Source organism: Marmota marmota, unplaced genomic scaffold, assembly GCF_001458135.2.
Source record: "Marmota marmota marmota unplaced genomic scaffold, marMar, whole genome shotgun sequence".
Lineage (NCBI taxonomy): Eukaryota > Metazoa > Chordata > Mammalia > Rodentia > Sciuridae > Marmota > Marmota marmota.
The window spans coordinates 22135671-22149512 of NW_026000242.1; the positions used below are offsets into that span (position 1 = coordinate 22135671).

General features: G+C 33.3%; 1 protein-coding gene across 1 annotated transcript in view; it reads right to left on the reverse strand.

The window, feature by feature from the left end:
• The window catches only part of Cntn5 (contactin 5), a 1225793-nt gene that overhangs the window by 47183 nt on the left and 1164768 nt on the right, over positions 1–13842 (reverse strand). Inside the window, exons 19-20 of the mRNA XM_015489961.2 lie at positions 3349–3419; positions 1331–1565 (exon numbers count right to left, since the gene is read on the reverse strand). Of these exons, the coding sequence (XP_015345447.2) occupies positions 1331–1565; positions 3349–3419 (306 nt within the window). The remainder of the gene's footprint in view (positions 1–1330; positions 1566–3348; positions 3420–13842) is intronic.

The following is a 13842-nucleotide window of genomic DNA, read 5'->3' on the forward strand; positions in this document are numbered from 1 at the left end:
GTTCATGGGTTTCTCATTGGAATACCCATGACTCCTTTTCATTACTTGATTCTTTATCTTCCTGACCATTCTTCTGCTAGAATAGAGTTTTTGCTTCACTATTTGGCTCTACATTATCAAAAAATAAGGCAGCTTTTACAGAAAAACTGCACTTACATAAATCAAACACTACCTTTGTTCTTCCATATTCACATAACCCAATTTCTTTTTATGAAGCTCACAGCACTGAAAATATTAATTCATTTGAGCTGTTCAAGTTGCACATGTGGGCATGAAGGAAGTACAAGGGTCAGTTTGTGTTACCCTTGCTTATTTGGAAGGTCAAATGAGTGCTGCCTTCAGTGGAACATTTTCTTTCATAAATTTAGGGAATATAAGACAATTTTATTTTAAACTTTCGGGGTCAGTTGAAATTCTGCACATGAATAGAAGAAGGACTAAGAGGTAAAGCTAGCTTTCAGGAGTTAGATCTATCATGCTTTCTCAGAAAATAGCACATTTGTACTTAAACTCAAAAGAATCCAGGATTTTGATGTTGAAAGCAGGGTTTGTACTTTAGCTCTATGACCTATTGACTGTAATCATGAGTAAGTCACAGGTTTACAGTTTATTCATCTCCAAAATGGCTAGTTAACTGTATCTTAAGTGAGGTCATGCGTACTATCGCAGCACACTCTAGAAAGATCAAGGATTTAATGCTTAGAGATAGGGATTGAATGCTCAATTACAAACTTGTTACTTTTAGCAAATTTCATAATTTTTCTGAACTTTAATTTCTCTTTCTACTCAATGCCTAGTACACAAGATTGTCATTAGGGTTTAATGTTTCTATGAAAAGTTTGTGATAGAAAGTCCTGATACTACCTTATCAGTACAATGGTTTGTGCATGGGATAGATAGAAACATTTACTGGCCATGTAAATGGAGACTTTATTTAGATTTATTTCACATATGTATTATTAAAGTTATCTAAAATTCAAACGAAAGGGGTTTGTTAATATGCACCCAGAGAATTGAATACACTACAGAAATTACTAACACTGTTATTATCATGGATACTTGTTTGCCATAAATTATCAGGGAGTAACAAAACAAAACAAAAACCAAAGCAGCATAAACAATTTTTTAAAATTAGATTATTTTAAAATTAAAATCAGATTTTTAAAATTACATTTTCCAAACTCTTCTCAAAATTTATCTTAAGTGTAGTAGGATTATAAGTGAACTTTATTTTCTTTATTTTGGCTTACTCTTGAATAATGAAGCCTTTCATAAAGAAACAAAAAAATATTAAAATGCTAAATAAGATAATAGGGATAAGGCAACTGACCTCCTTCAGCTGAACAGATAACCACGATTTGACTGAAAGGTCCATCTCCTTTATTGTTATAAACGCCAACCTTTACTTCAAAGGGTGTAAGGGGAGGGACGCTTTCATCTCGATAAATAAATTTGGATGCTTCAGAGGATGTCACCATTTTTTCCTTCCAGCCACGTGTTCCATTGGGTCTAAAAGCCACAATATAACCAAAGCCTTCCCCATTCTGAAACTCTTCAGATACTGGCTAAAGAAGGAAAACACAATTATCAGCAAAACAATTTGTAAAAAACCACTTCCTCCAAATCTTTAATTTTTTATTGTTATTTTATGGATAACTAGGGCAAAGGTAAATATCAAATCTATACTACATTGGAAGCCAACATAACAAATGACTTTGGCTGGTTTTGAAAACTTAAAAGAATTTAAAGGTAAAAGAAGGAAAATTAAATTATATCTGTTGGTATGTAAGAAAACTCACAAGAGTATTGAAAACTCTTGAAGTGAAACAAATTTGGTCTCATCAGTCATGTATATAAAAGAAAGGCCCTTGAATTCCACACTAGAATTTAGCATGTTGGGGAAAACTGACATACGGTCTGATATTTGGGAATATCTTGTCACTGGTGCTATTCTGCAGACTACTTTGCACAGTTAATTGAAGAGATATTAAATTAAGAACAACCTTTCAGTGTTCTTTTCAATAGCATCTGTGCTTTATGAATATGCACAAATACTGGACTATGGCATTTTTTTTTCAAGAAACTTCTTGTGCTATGGGCCTTAGGTTTACATTTGTCAAGTGGGCTTCAATTGAATATCACAGAAAGCCATAATTGTAATTGACTAGTTAACGGAAAAGTTTAACCACTGATGAGCACAGTGCTTGATACATAGTAGACAGACAGTAAACATTTGTAAAGTAGGTTTTCTTTAAAATTTTGATTTGAAGAAAAACTAGGTATCAAATGAAAGAAGAGAGACGAGCCTATTATAATCAAAGTTCATGTGGAAGGGCAAGTCTATTTAGAGAGAGATCATCTCAGTGAAGGTCAGATGTTGAGAAGTTAATACCTCTGCAGAAATAAAAAGCAAGACATGAGGTTTTATTGAGAAAAGGGGAATGGATAGAAAAAACAGGACAGATGATGTGCCTATGGAAGGTTTCTTGGGAAAATATATTTTACTTTACATTTTATATTTGCTCTTAGAAATTGTCAGGTATTTGTTCCATTTGTCCAACAAACATTTCAGTGTCTGTATATTCTAAGGCTTAGGTCTGTGAACTACATAGATATATTTGCTATTTGTGTGTGTGGTGCTAGGGATCTAATCCGGGGCTTTGCACATGCTCTGCAAGTGCTCTGCCACTGAGCTATTTTCTCAGTCCCAACAATAAGGTTATTTATCAAAAAGGAAATTGGCTTAGTAAAAAATAAGTAAGTCCCCTTTCATTCTTTTTCTTTTTCTTTTCTTTTTTTTTTTTTTTAGAAAAATAATACTTTGGAAGCTGTATGACAAGGTAGAAAAAAGAATACAAATGCTTATAAGAAGGGTCCCAATTCTGTTTATTAGGGAGTTTCTTAAAAATTATCTGTTTCATAATTTGTAAAATGAGGACACCATTTCTAGCATGGACTAGGAGGGACAACCTGGACATTGTGCCCCACAGGGGTGATTCATTCCTTCTCCCCAGGACTGTTAGTCACCTTGACTTACTAGGAACTATCTACTGGTCAAATAATTAAATGACAAATGAAGTCAAACAGATCCATGAAGTAATTTGGAATAGGATGTGTTTTAATCATGCAAACTTTGTTTTGTGATGTCTTATATGACAGGAAAGCATATCTTAGACCTGGGGCCTGGTATGAAAATGAGAGACCTTTGCTTTGGCAATACTTGTGAGAGCAGTACATGCTCTAAGTGCTTAATCTAAAAAGAAACCCATGTGTTTCTTTATACCAGGGCAACAAGCCTGCATTTCTAAGGAAGTGGGGAATTCTGACATCTTCAGAGACTTTCTTTACCTCCCAGGCGATGACCAGCTCATGCCTTCTTCCACTTCTTCCACTGACATTGGTGGGTGCTGTCTTTGGAACTGTGAGTAAAAAAGGATCAACAGTGAGGAGAGGGAATAGATGTGAGATTTTTCTCACAATACAGACCTATCATGACCCTATTGACTTTTGGTAAAATCCTGAAATAACAAGTTAAACATTGGTTTGAGCTTAGAATGATCATATTAAATATTGAAATAAAACATTTGTGACAGATTATCTGCTTTCAAATCTTTGAGGGACAATTTTTTTTTAATTGTAGCTGGACACATTGCCTTTATTTTATTTATTTTTATGTGGTGCTGATGATCGAACCCAGCGCCTCACTCATGCTAGGCAAGCACTACTGCTGAGCAACAACCCTAGCTCCTTGAGGACAATTTGATAACTGTATTTCATGGTCACATACTCCATCCCCAAACTAGTCTTGTTGTAAATGATCTGTCAGTGATGTTCAAATTATAATGAACATGAAAGCTAAAGACCACCTACTAATGGTTAGAAAAACTCCATCCTTTAAATTGCTTGCTTTTCTCCTCTTTGCCAGTAGTGTGACCCTTTTCTGTCATCTAGAGCTTACAGAATCCCTGGAAAACCCACTGGTTGACACCAACATTACTGTATTACCAGAACCCCCCAGGAAGACCCAATTTAAAGAAATCTTAGCAACAATGCCACAGAAGGAGAATCTATTTTAATGCACATTTAAAGAAAACCTGTCAAGAATCAATTTCTCTACAAACTGCAAAATATATAGGCCCTCAGTGAAACTTTTTCAAATGAATAACTATTAAAAGAATAAAAGTGTCAAAAGAATAAATTTCTTCTTCACTGTACCAAACCACAAAATCTGCAGTTGAATGGGAACATTGTCAAATGAAGAACTGTTAAATGAAGAAAACTATTAAAAGAAATCATTTTCCAGGCTATGAGCCTGCATTAGCAATTTTACACTTCACCATTGCCTTTCTATCCTAGCATATAGTTTTAAAATGATATTGACATACTCATAAACAATGAATTCACTCCCATATATTACCTACTCAGATGACAGGCTATTAATTACTGCTAGATATTCACGCAGCATTTTATATGCTAGAAAAAAAACTGAAGGGAGAATTTATATAGTACTAGAAAGGAAAAATAAATATTCTACTTGGGCCAGGGAGGTGAGAGAAAAAAAGCCTGTTAATATATAATATATAATATAAACAGCAATAGTTACTAGTCTTTTTTTTCCTTTCACTGTTACATGCATACTAAAGATTTTTTTTGCCCATGGAGTTCACTTTCATGGGTTCCCTAAGAATTACATGGGGTTAGATAACCTTTATTCTCATACAAGAAATTGTATGGTGTTCAATTGGGAAAAAATGGTGGTATTGCAGAAAACACTCTGAATATGTCTTAATTCATATGTATATCAAGCAAATGATTTATGAACATGAGTTTTTAAATTAATAGTTAGAGTTAATGTTCATGAGTAGCAACCTGTGATGTGTCAGTATGCCTCGAGACCATGTCTGAAAAGCCACTGTAACATGGTGTACTAATTGTAAGTTTATTTTCTGGCTTATGATATGGGTAATACAGCACATGAGAAGTGAGCTGGTTTTAACTGTATAAAAAGAAAGAAAACAAGGTGTCATATAATCCCTCAGTGGCTAATCTGAGTTTTGAATATTCTGATTGTCCATAGCCAAATGAATAGTGGAGACAGAGTAATTTATCGATATCAAACCATTATGGCTTGTCTTTGTACCATTTGTTTAAGAAAAAACAAACATGCACTTCACATTTATCTCACAACTCACATTTGAATAATATTATGCATAAGATCTATCAAGTCAAGTTCCTTTTCTGTTACACTGGATTGCATTTATTTCCTAAATTTAGGGCTCTAAGGACACAATCCCTAAAAGTATGGATTTCTATGGGAAGACTATGCACTGAAGATCCTGTTCAATTTTGTTTAGTTCTCTGACATCACCTAAAAAGAGGCTGCTCCAAGACTCTAGATGGGAGTTGTGGAGTAGGCTGTGGGATCCCTGGTGGGATCCCTGGAGCCCATTGTAAGACTGGAGGAGAATGCAGTGGGAGAAAGTATTTGAAATCAAAACCTCTGAAACTTTAGTGTATTATTCTACAGTCTATTAATGCTTTTATGTTTTAGAAAGCTTATTTAAATTGTTTAAAAGTTTTAATTTTCTGAGTAAAAAAACTGGTGAATATTTTGTAGAAACTTTCACTTTGAGAAGACAAAAAAAAAAAAAACAAAGCTTTCTCTGATTTGATTAATTTCTATTTGGATAATTTCCCAGTTGAATTATCTGTAAAAAACCAAACAACAAAACAAGACAAAAACAACCCCAAGTGCATAAAATTTCTTGTATTCAAAATCAAGCTGCTAATTTCTTTTTATTTATTTATTTTTTGGTAGTGGGGATTAAACCTACGGGTGCTTGAACACTGAGTTATGAGCTACATCACCAGTCCTTTTTATTTGAGACAGAGTCTCCTAATGTTGCAGAAGCTGGCCTTGAACCTGTGATCTTCCTGCCTCAGCCTCCTGGGTCTCTGAGATTACACCACACCTGGCATACTAATTTCTTTTTAAGACAAGATAGCCCATAGTTAGTGTTAGAGTGACATAAGGAGGATGTTAGTTCCTATCTCCAATTTTAATAAACCTAAGTGATATAGCAAGAGGCATTATGGCTTACTATGTTTTAATAATATTTGTGAAAAAACACCAACTGCTCCTAAACTTAAAAAGCTTATTATTAGATATACTGGGAAGTACTACTAGAAAATATAAGGCTTTAATAACTACAACTCAGGCATTATATTTTGTTGTAAGGATCATACTGTTTGGGCCGTCTAATTCTAATTGGCTTAAATTTCCTAATTATGTGCAGATGATCAGTGAAGCCCAGGCTCATTCATTTCCTTTTCAAGTTGGTGGTATATAGTTATAATCTCTGCAGTAAATTCTATGGAGTCTACTGATTTTAATTATAGCCCTTTATTTATAAAACAGCATTACTTATGATATCAAGGAATTTGACTTAATCTTTCAGGCCCTTCTAGTCCTATAATTCTTGTTAGAAGCATAAAATTAATGCAATGAAACATCTAGTAAATGCTTTCATTGAGTACAGAGAAATACATATTTTGTTAAAACCAAATATTTTCAGTGGCATTAATGAGAACCTGATTTATATTTAAGCAGTGAGGTCATTTTTCCCTCAGCCACTGATAATGTCATGAGCATGTTAGCATAGACAATCAAGTTTACATGCATGGTTAGCAGGTTAAGCCCTGATTCTTCCGAATTTATTTTTGGGCAGTGATCCTCCATGAATGGATAATGTAATTGATACTTTGCCCACAAGCTACAAAGGCTTAACTGTTTGAGGTCTTATCTGGCACGTTGAACTATAGACTATTGACTCTTTTCATCTTTAACTTTGAAAACATTCTTGTAAATACTCAGAATAACCAAAATGTAGTATACCACCTCAGTTTAAGCATGTCTAAATATTTTTGTAAGTACAACAGTTAGAACAAAGTGAGCCACACTATCAACATGACTTAATAACTAAGCAAAACAAGATGAAATCATTTACCCATCTTTTTTCCCCCACTGTGAAAAATTTCTAGTTTTCTTACTGCAAGTGTTTAAATGACTTATTACATAATAAGCTTTATCAGAGACTCTGAGAAGTGATGTGTAATTTAGGAGCTCAGTGGTTATTGACTAGTTTGGAAAGAAGGTATAGGAGAATGGAAAGACAGGAGGGAGGTTGTTGATACAGTAAAGGTGGGAGGGGGAGAGGGACATTTAAACATTTTTTTCCCCTACCAGAATTTAAGTACAAGGCACATGGATATTGCTATTAGTTATCATTTAGGCTGAACTTTATAGAAAAAGTGAAATTTTTAAAGTTTCAAAAAATACCAATGGTGTTTCCTAAACAAATTCAAATCCTGCTTTTGTTCTTATGAATAGAATAGATAAGAGTGTATACAAATAGTAAAAAGGTTCTTGTGAGAGAAAGATCTGGGTGTGGTCCTAGTTGTACCACTCTCATTCCTGTCACTCATGAAGATAATTGTACCTACTTAAAACATATTTTTGTAATTATTTATCACAATACCTGGATTTTGAAAAATACTACTTATTATAATTTTCTTTCAAAATTTTAATTGGTTCTTTTTAGTTATACATGATAGTAAAGTCCATTTTGATAAAATTATACATGTGTGGAATATATCTTATTATAATCAGAGCCCCAGTCTTGTAGTGGGGACACACTGTAGTGTATTCACATATGTAACTCGGAAAGTTATATCAGATTTTTTTCCATTGTCTTTCCTATTTCTATCCTCCCTCCCTTTCCTTCATTCCCCTTTATCTATTCTATTGAACTTCTTCCCCTCCACCCCTTATTGTGGGTTAGCTTCACATATCAGGGAAAACATTTGATCTTTGGATTTTGGGGATTGGCTTATTTTACTTAACATGATACTCTTCAGATCCATCCATTTACTGGCAAATGTCATAAAGTCATTCTTCTTTTTGGCTGAATAGTATTCCATTGTGTATATACACCACAGTTTCTTTATCCATTAATTTGCTGAGGGACGTTTCAAATAGCTCCATAGCTTAACTGTTTGTGAACAGTGTAGCTACAAAACATTGATGTAGCTGCATCACTGTAGTATACTGATTTTAAATCCTCAAAAGAGAAAGTGGTGACATCCAACAGGCACTAATATTCAGCAGGAGTCTATGCATGTGTGATCTTTAAAATACGATGTCTTTCTTGGATATGTGGTTAACCCTGTTTTGATGTTACCATGGGACTTATGATTTTAGTTTTGGCACAGCTGGCTTTATGTATGTATGTATGTATGTATGTATGTGGTGCTGGGGATTGAACCCAGGGTCTTGTGCATACAAGGCAGGCACTCTAACAACTGAGCTATATCCCAAGCCCCACAGCTGATTTTAATTTGGAAATCTAAGTAAACATACCCTTCTCAATTTGTAGAAGAAATGGTTATATATTTCAGGAAATGTAGAATTTGTATGATTTTTGAACTTTGGTATAAGGAGCAATAGTCAAGAATACAGATGTAAAGCTATGGTGTTTATCTCAACTCATATTCTCTTATCTATTTGTAAGAGTTTACAAGGGAGTAAAAGCAGAGAATGAGTAATCTCCAAATGAGACTTACAGATAAATGTAGTAAAAAGAGAAGAAGGAAATGGCAAGAAGGAGGGAGGAGGTGTGGCGAGGAGATTACAATTTGGGAGGCATCAGTTTGGAAGTTAAGGTCTAGGTTAGAATCAAGCTCTACTGCTTATTTACTAGATAATCTTGTGCAAAAAATTTTAAAAAGTCTGATTCTGTTTATACCACTATAGATGATATAAACTGATTTTTAAGAGTGTTTTAGAGACTGATGTGAAAACCAAATGAGGTATTGAAGGGCAAGTACTTAGCACAGGCCTGGAAATTGATGTGCAGCACTTCAGGGACAAGAAAGATAGGAAAAGTCTAACCTGAGGGTGTCAGATTCCTTCCTGAGCTGACAGCCCTTCATTACCCTACCATCTTGCATGCTCAAGTCTTCCATAGCTTTGCCTCTCATCCTCTGTTTCTTCTTTGAGATCTTTGCAGCAAAGACTCGCCTGCCTAATAATGACCAGTTTTCCTTCTAAAAGGCATTTGTGAAAATTATCATCTTAGCTTGAAAACTGTATCTGAAATTGAAGATATATTTCTTAATTGTGTTTTATTGAACAGACTTGCCTGGACCAAAGTGGTTTTATGATTTTTAAATATTGTCTGCTATATGAGCCATACTGTTATTTTCTCTTTTCCCCAATAACCAATATTTGGTCTTAGAGGTCTGTTGCTTGCCATAATTTTTGTCTTCTTTTCATCTTACCATTTATACAATATAATTAAATTACTCATTGGATTGTGAAAGCCAATAATGTTCATTTAATAGTATTTGCTTTTAGATTTTCCCAATTACTTCAGCTGAATATATTGTCTATGTAACATTTTCTTAGAAACTGACCAGAAAAACAACCCTTAAAACTCCATAGCCTATGACTTTTTATGTACACAGCACTGCCTAACAACTGGTATTTTCCAGTTGGTCCCAATAAATAATTTAATCCAAGTCATATTTGCTTTGGCTTTCAAATACCCACTATATGCATCTACAAAGCCAATTTATATACTCCTAGAGAAAACTAATCTAGTCCTATCATATATTGCAATAGTATTTTTTGCATTTAAAAACTATTTTTGTATTATAGAAGTACATGAGTATATTACAATAATATTTTATTGTCTCCTACATAATTTCTGAACTCAAGAAAATTTTCTAAATAACTATCATGAACCAGAACTATAAAGATACATATGTGAAAACAGCAATATCTTTTTAGGAGTCACAGGACAATGAAGAACTAAAGAAATTGTAATAAGAAGTTATACAAGTCTCTTCTGAACTTGGAATGAATTACATGTAACTTCATAAGCTAAAGTGGGGCTGGCTAGAGAAGGGTGCAGACTTGCTTAGAAATAAGGTAACCCATTTTTTTGATTCTTTCCTATTATATTTCTTTAGCTCATATAACTAGGATTATAGCTCAGGAAATGCTATTTTGGAAGAAGAGTGTCGGTTTAGAAGATGGATGTGCTGTGGCATCTCTCTCTCCAACCCCAACTGTCAATAAGGAGGGAGGGGGTGATTTTCCTACCAAGATAAATAAGGAGAGGAGCAAGACTTCAAAATAAGTAGAGTTCATATACTTACTCTATCACACTCTGCCTGGATGTTGAGCTTCAGAGTTTTGTAGGATGCCCTGTCCCACTCCAGCTATCAGTACAGAAATGAAAATAGTTCTTAAAAAGATCTTATATTTCTAGGAATTGCCTTGACAGGCATGGGGGATGTGAAATAGATACTGTTGAAATGGACTATCTATGGAAAGTAGGTTCAGACAGGCTTGTTGAAGTCACACCCAGTAATACTGTATTTTAGGGAGCCATATGTCTCCAGCAAACCCAAAGCACCTCAAAAGAGAAGGCAGAGGACAAATTCCATCACGTGGACTTTCAATACCCAAGGAGAAGCACATCATACACATTGCACCACCTAAGTAGATGTTTACCCCTTTCTTGTTTTTTTTTTCGTTTCTTCCCATTTTTTAAAAAAATTTAACTTTGCAATAGGAACTAGTCTATTTAGCACATCAGTACATAAGTGTAATATAGTGCATAAAAATTAAGACAAAGGAAGATTTTTATCTGATACATTTAAATGTAGAAAATTATTTTTCCTTGTGTGGCCAGAAAACTGTCAAAAGAGAATGGTAGATGGAATTCAGTGTACTAAGCAACTGGGGAGCTATTTGTGGAAAAACAACATACATGGTCTTTCATTTGATGCTTCTTTCTCTCTGCTCTTTTTTGCCTTGTCTATACTACAAAAACCAAAGGAAATTATTTGAGATAACGTAGGACTCAGTACTAGCTAATTAAGAAGAAGGCAAAAGCACCATATGAAGGCCAGACATGGGTTTGGGAGGGAGATGTAGAAGATACCTGAAAAGGGGCCCTCAATATGAATAAAAGCAACTTCTGAATTATTACTATTGTGTAAATTTCCATTTTATAAAATAACAAATCATTTAAATTAATGATGATGGTGATAGTGCTTATACACATTGTCTTTTTTATTTTATTCGTTCTTTTTAGGTATATATGAGAATAGAATGGACTTTGATATACTTATACAAGCATGAGGTATATTTTATTCTAATTAGGAACACAATACCTATCCTTCCCCTTTCTTTTCCCCACCCCCGCTTCCATCTATTGATCTTTCTTCCATTTACCCATAGTTATTTTGTTTGTTAAAATTTCTTGATGTACATGATGGTGAGATTCACTGTGGTGTATTCATATATGTACATAGACAACTTATGTCAGATTCACATTATCCAGTGGGATAAGTTGTAATATTTTCCCCATTTCTCTAAGTAGGAAAATCAAAGCCTTAAACAAACTTGCTTATGTTCACAATGCTGGAAAATGGAACAATAAAACATTAATTCAGATGTAAACTCAAATAAGTACAGATAAAGCTTCCTTTAAAATATGTTTATATTATACACACATATATTTATATATATTTTTATATAGAAAATTTTTCAATTTTTAATTTATATATACTTATTTATATATAAATTCAAGTTTGAAATAAAAATAGATATTGGGATTTATGTCAAGAGTTTTGGATTAACAGATATTACACAATAAAGAATACAATGCTTTTCTAAATGACAAGTTACATAGTTAACTCTTCTTTTTATTCATATTTCAAGTGTTACAAATGTGTAACTTATAGAATATTGACATTCAGGGAAAGAACTGTTGTTGCTGTATTCATTGTATGTTTTTCCATTTTTATCATAGTGCACTTTTCAAATTCATTTCTTAAAATGTGACATAATCCTTTTAAGTAACCAAGGATTTATATTGTCTCATAATTTATATGTTGTTTTGAAAATAGTAACATATTTTATAAATTAATAAGCACAGGGATATTTATCTGTCTCTAATTAAAGCATGTAAGAAAATTTCACTATAAATGTGTACTAATGTAAAAGTACATATTTATATTACTGTTTTGATATCCTATTGCTAAGAAGTTGAGTTGAATCAAGTTACTTGTATTGACTACAAAAAGTGCTTTGATGACTACAAAATTCAAAATATACCCTAGAGGAGAATTGCAAAGAAATTTATTTATTATTCATTTGTTACTTTTTGGTGTCGGAAAGGAGCAATTCTAAGGTTGAAATGCTTTGCTAAATCTGCTTTGGAATTTAGAATTTTCTAATAAGAGAATTTTAAAGAGGAATAAAATTTTCAAGTGAACATCCTAATGTGAGACCTTTCCCCTCCCAAGCAGCTCTGTCAATTTTCAAAGTTTAGTTGGTCCATTAGAAAAGACTCATCTTTTAAAATACAGGATATGTACTTAATAGAGGCATCACTTGAGAGCTGTCTCAGGATATTGGTGTCCCTTTTAATCTGTGCTGCCTGACAAAACAGGCACAAAATTCAACACTTGGTTTAACACCATTAGTAGCTCGAGTTGTAGGTAGTATCTAAGCAAAAGAAGCACAAAGTGGGCAGCACAAGCCTTCAACTCACTTTCAGAGAAGAGTACTTCATGCATTTTTCATACTATTTCTCTTCCATAAGATTTTAATGGACTCAAGTATGTCATGTATATAGAACTCATGATAAAATGGAGATACAGGCAATACATGATTGAGGAAGCTGCAGAAACAGATGAAGTCTTTCAAATGCATCTTCTGAACATAATTTAGTTTAAAATGTAAAAGTGTTTTTGCTAAAAAGCTTTTTAATAGCATAAGGAAATTTATACTATAAAAAGTTTGAAAGGATTATTCATCCCAAACGAATTATTTACGTTTGAAACGAATATTTATAGAGAGCCTCTGAATTAGGCAGCAATCTTTGTCTTTGTTTAAACACAATTAACAATATGCAAAGTAAGGCAATGATTTTTAGAAATTATGTGAGCATAAGTATTACTATTGGCAGTCATTTCCATATCTGCACAGTGAGTACATAAAATGAGGAATGACTAACCTGTTATGCTCTTAATTAATGAACACCTGTACACAATGAAAGCATGGCTGATTTTATGGATGCATGAAAATCCAACCAGCCAATTAATGTTCAATTTAAAATTCACACTATTGAAAAGTAGCAGAAAAAACAACTTGTGAGAGGCAAATCATAAAAGCAGAGAAGTTGGATTTTTCTTTGCATGAATATTTTCCAGCATATGTAACGTATTTTTTCCCTTGGGTGCTTAACTTTTATGTGGAAAAAAATCTGAAAATATTTTGTACAGTTATTTGTATTTAATGAAATAACTTGATCATTTGGAATTCTTTCCTCTCATTTTTAAAGGGACAGACATGATATGCTTAATTGTTGTGATAGTTTATTTTGCTGATAATTATTTTGTTTAATTTGTTAGAAGTCGAATCATATTTTGGTCCAAATCTATAATACAGTAAAAAATGGATATAGTTAATCCTGTCTTCTATGTACATATGCCTCTGACCTAGATAATGATATGGATAAGGCTGCCAAAAGGAAAGAGAAAGAATGTTCCCTTTTAAAATAAGACATGTTGAGTACAAGTTCCAGATACTGTTTTATATTCCAAAGGATAGTGAAGACATGACAAAAATCTTCATTTTAATGAACTTTCTCTGAGTTTTACATATTATCATTAAATATGTATAAAACCATTAGTTTTTTTTTCCTTCCTGGATCTAATACCTACTTTGCCACCTGCCCCATTTATGTTTTTATATTACTCTCA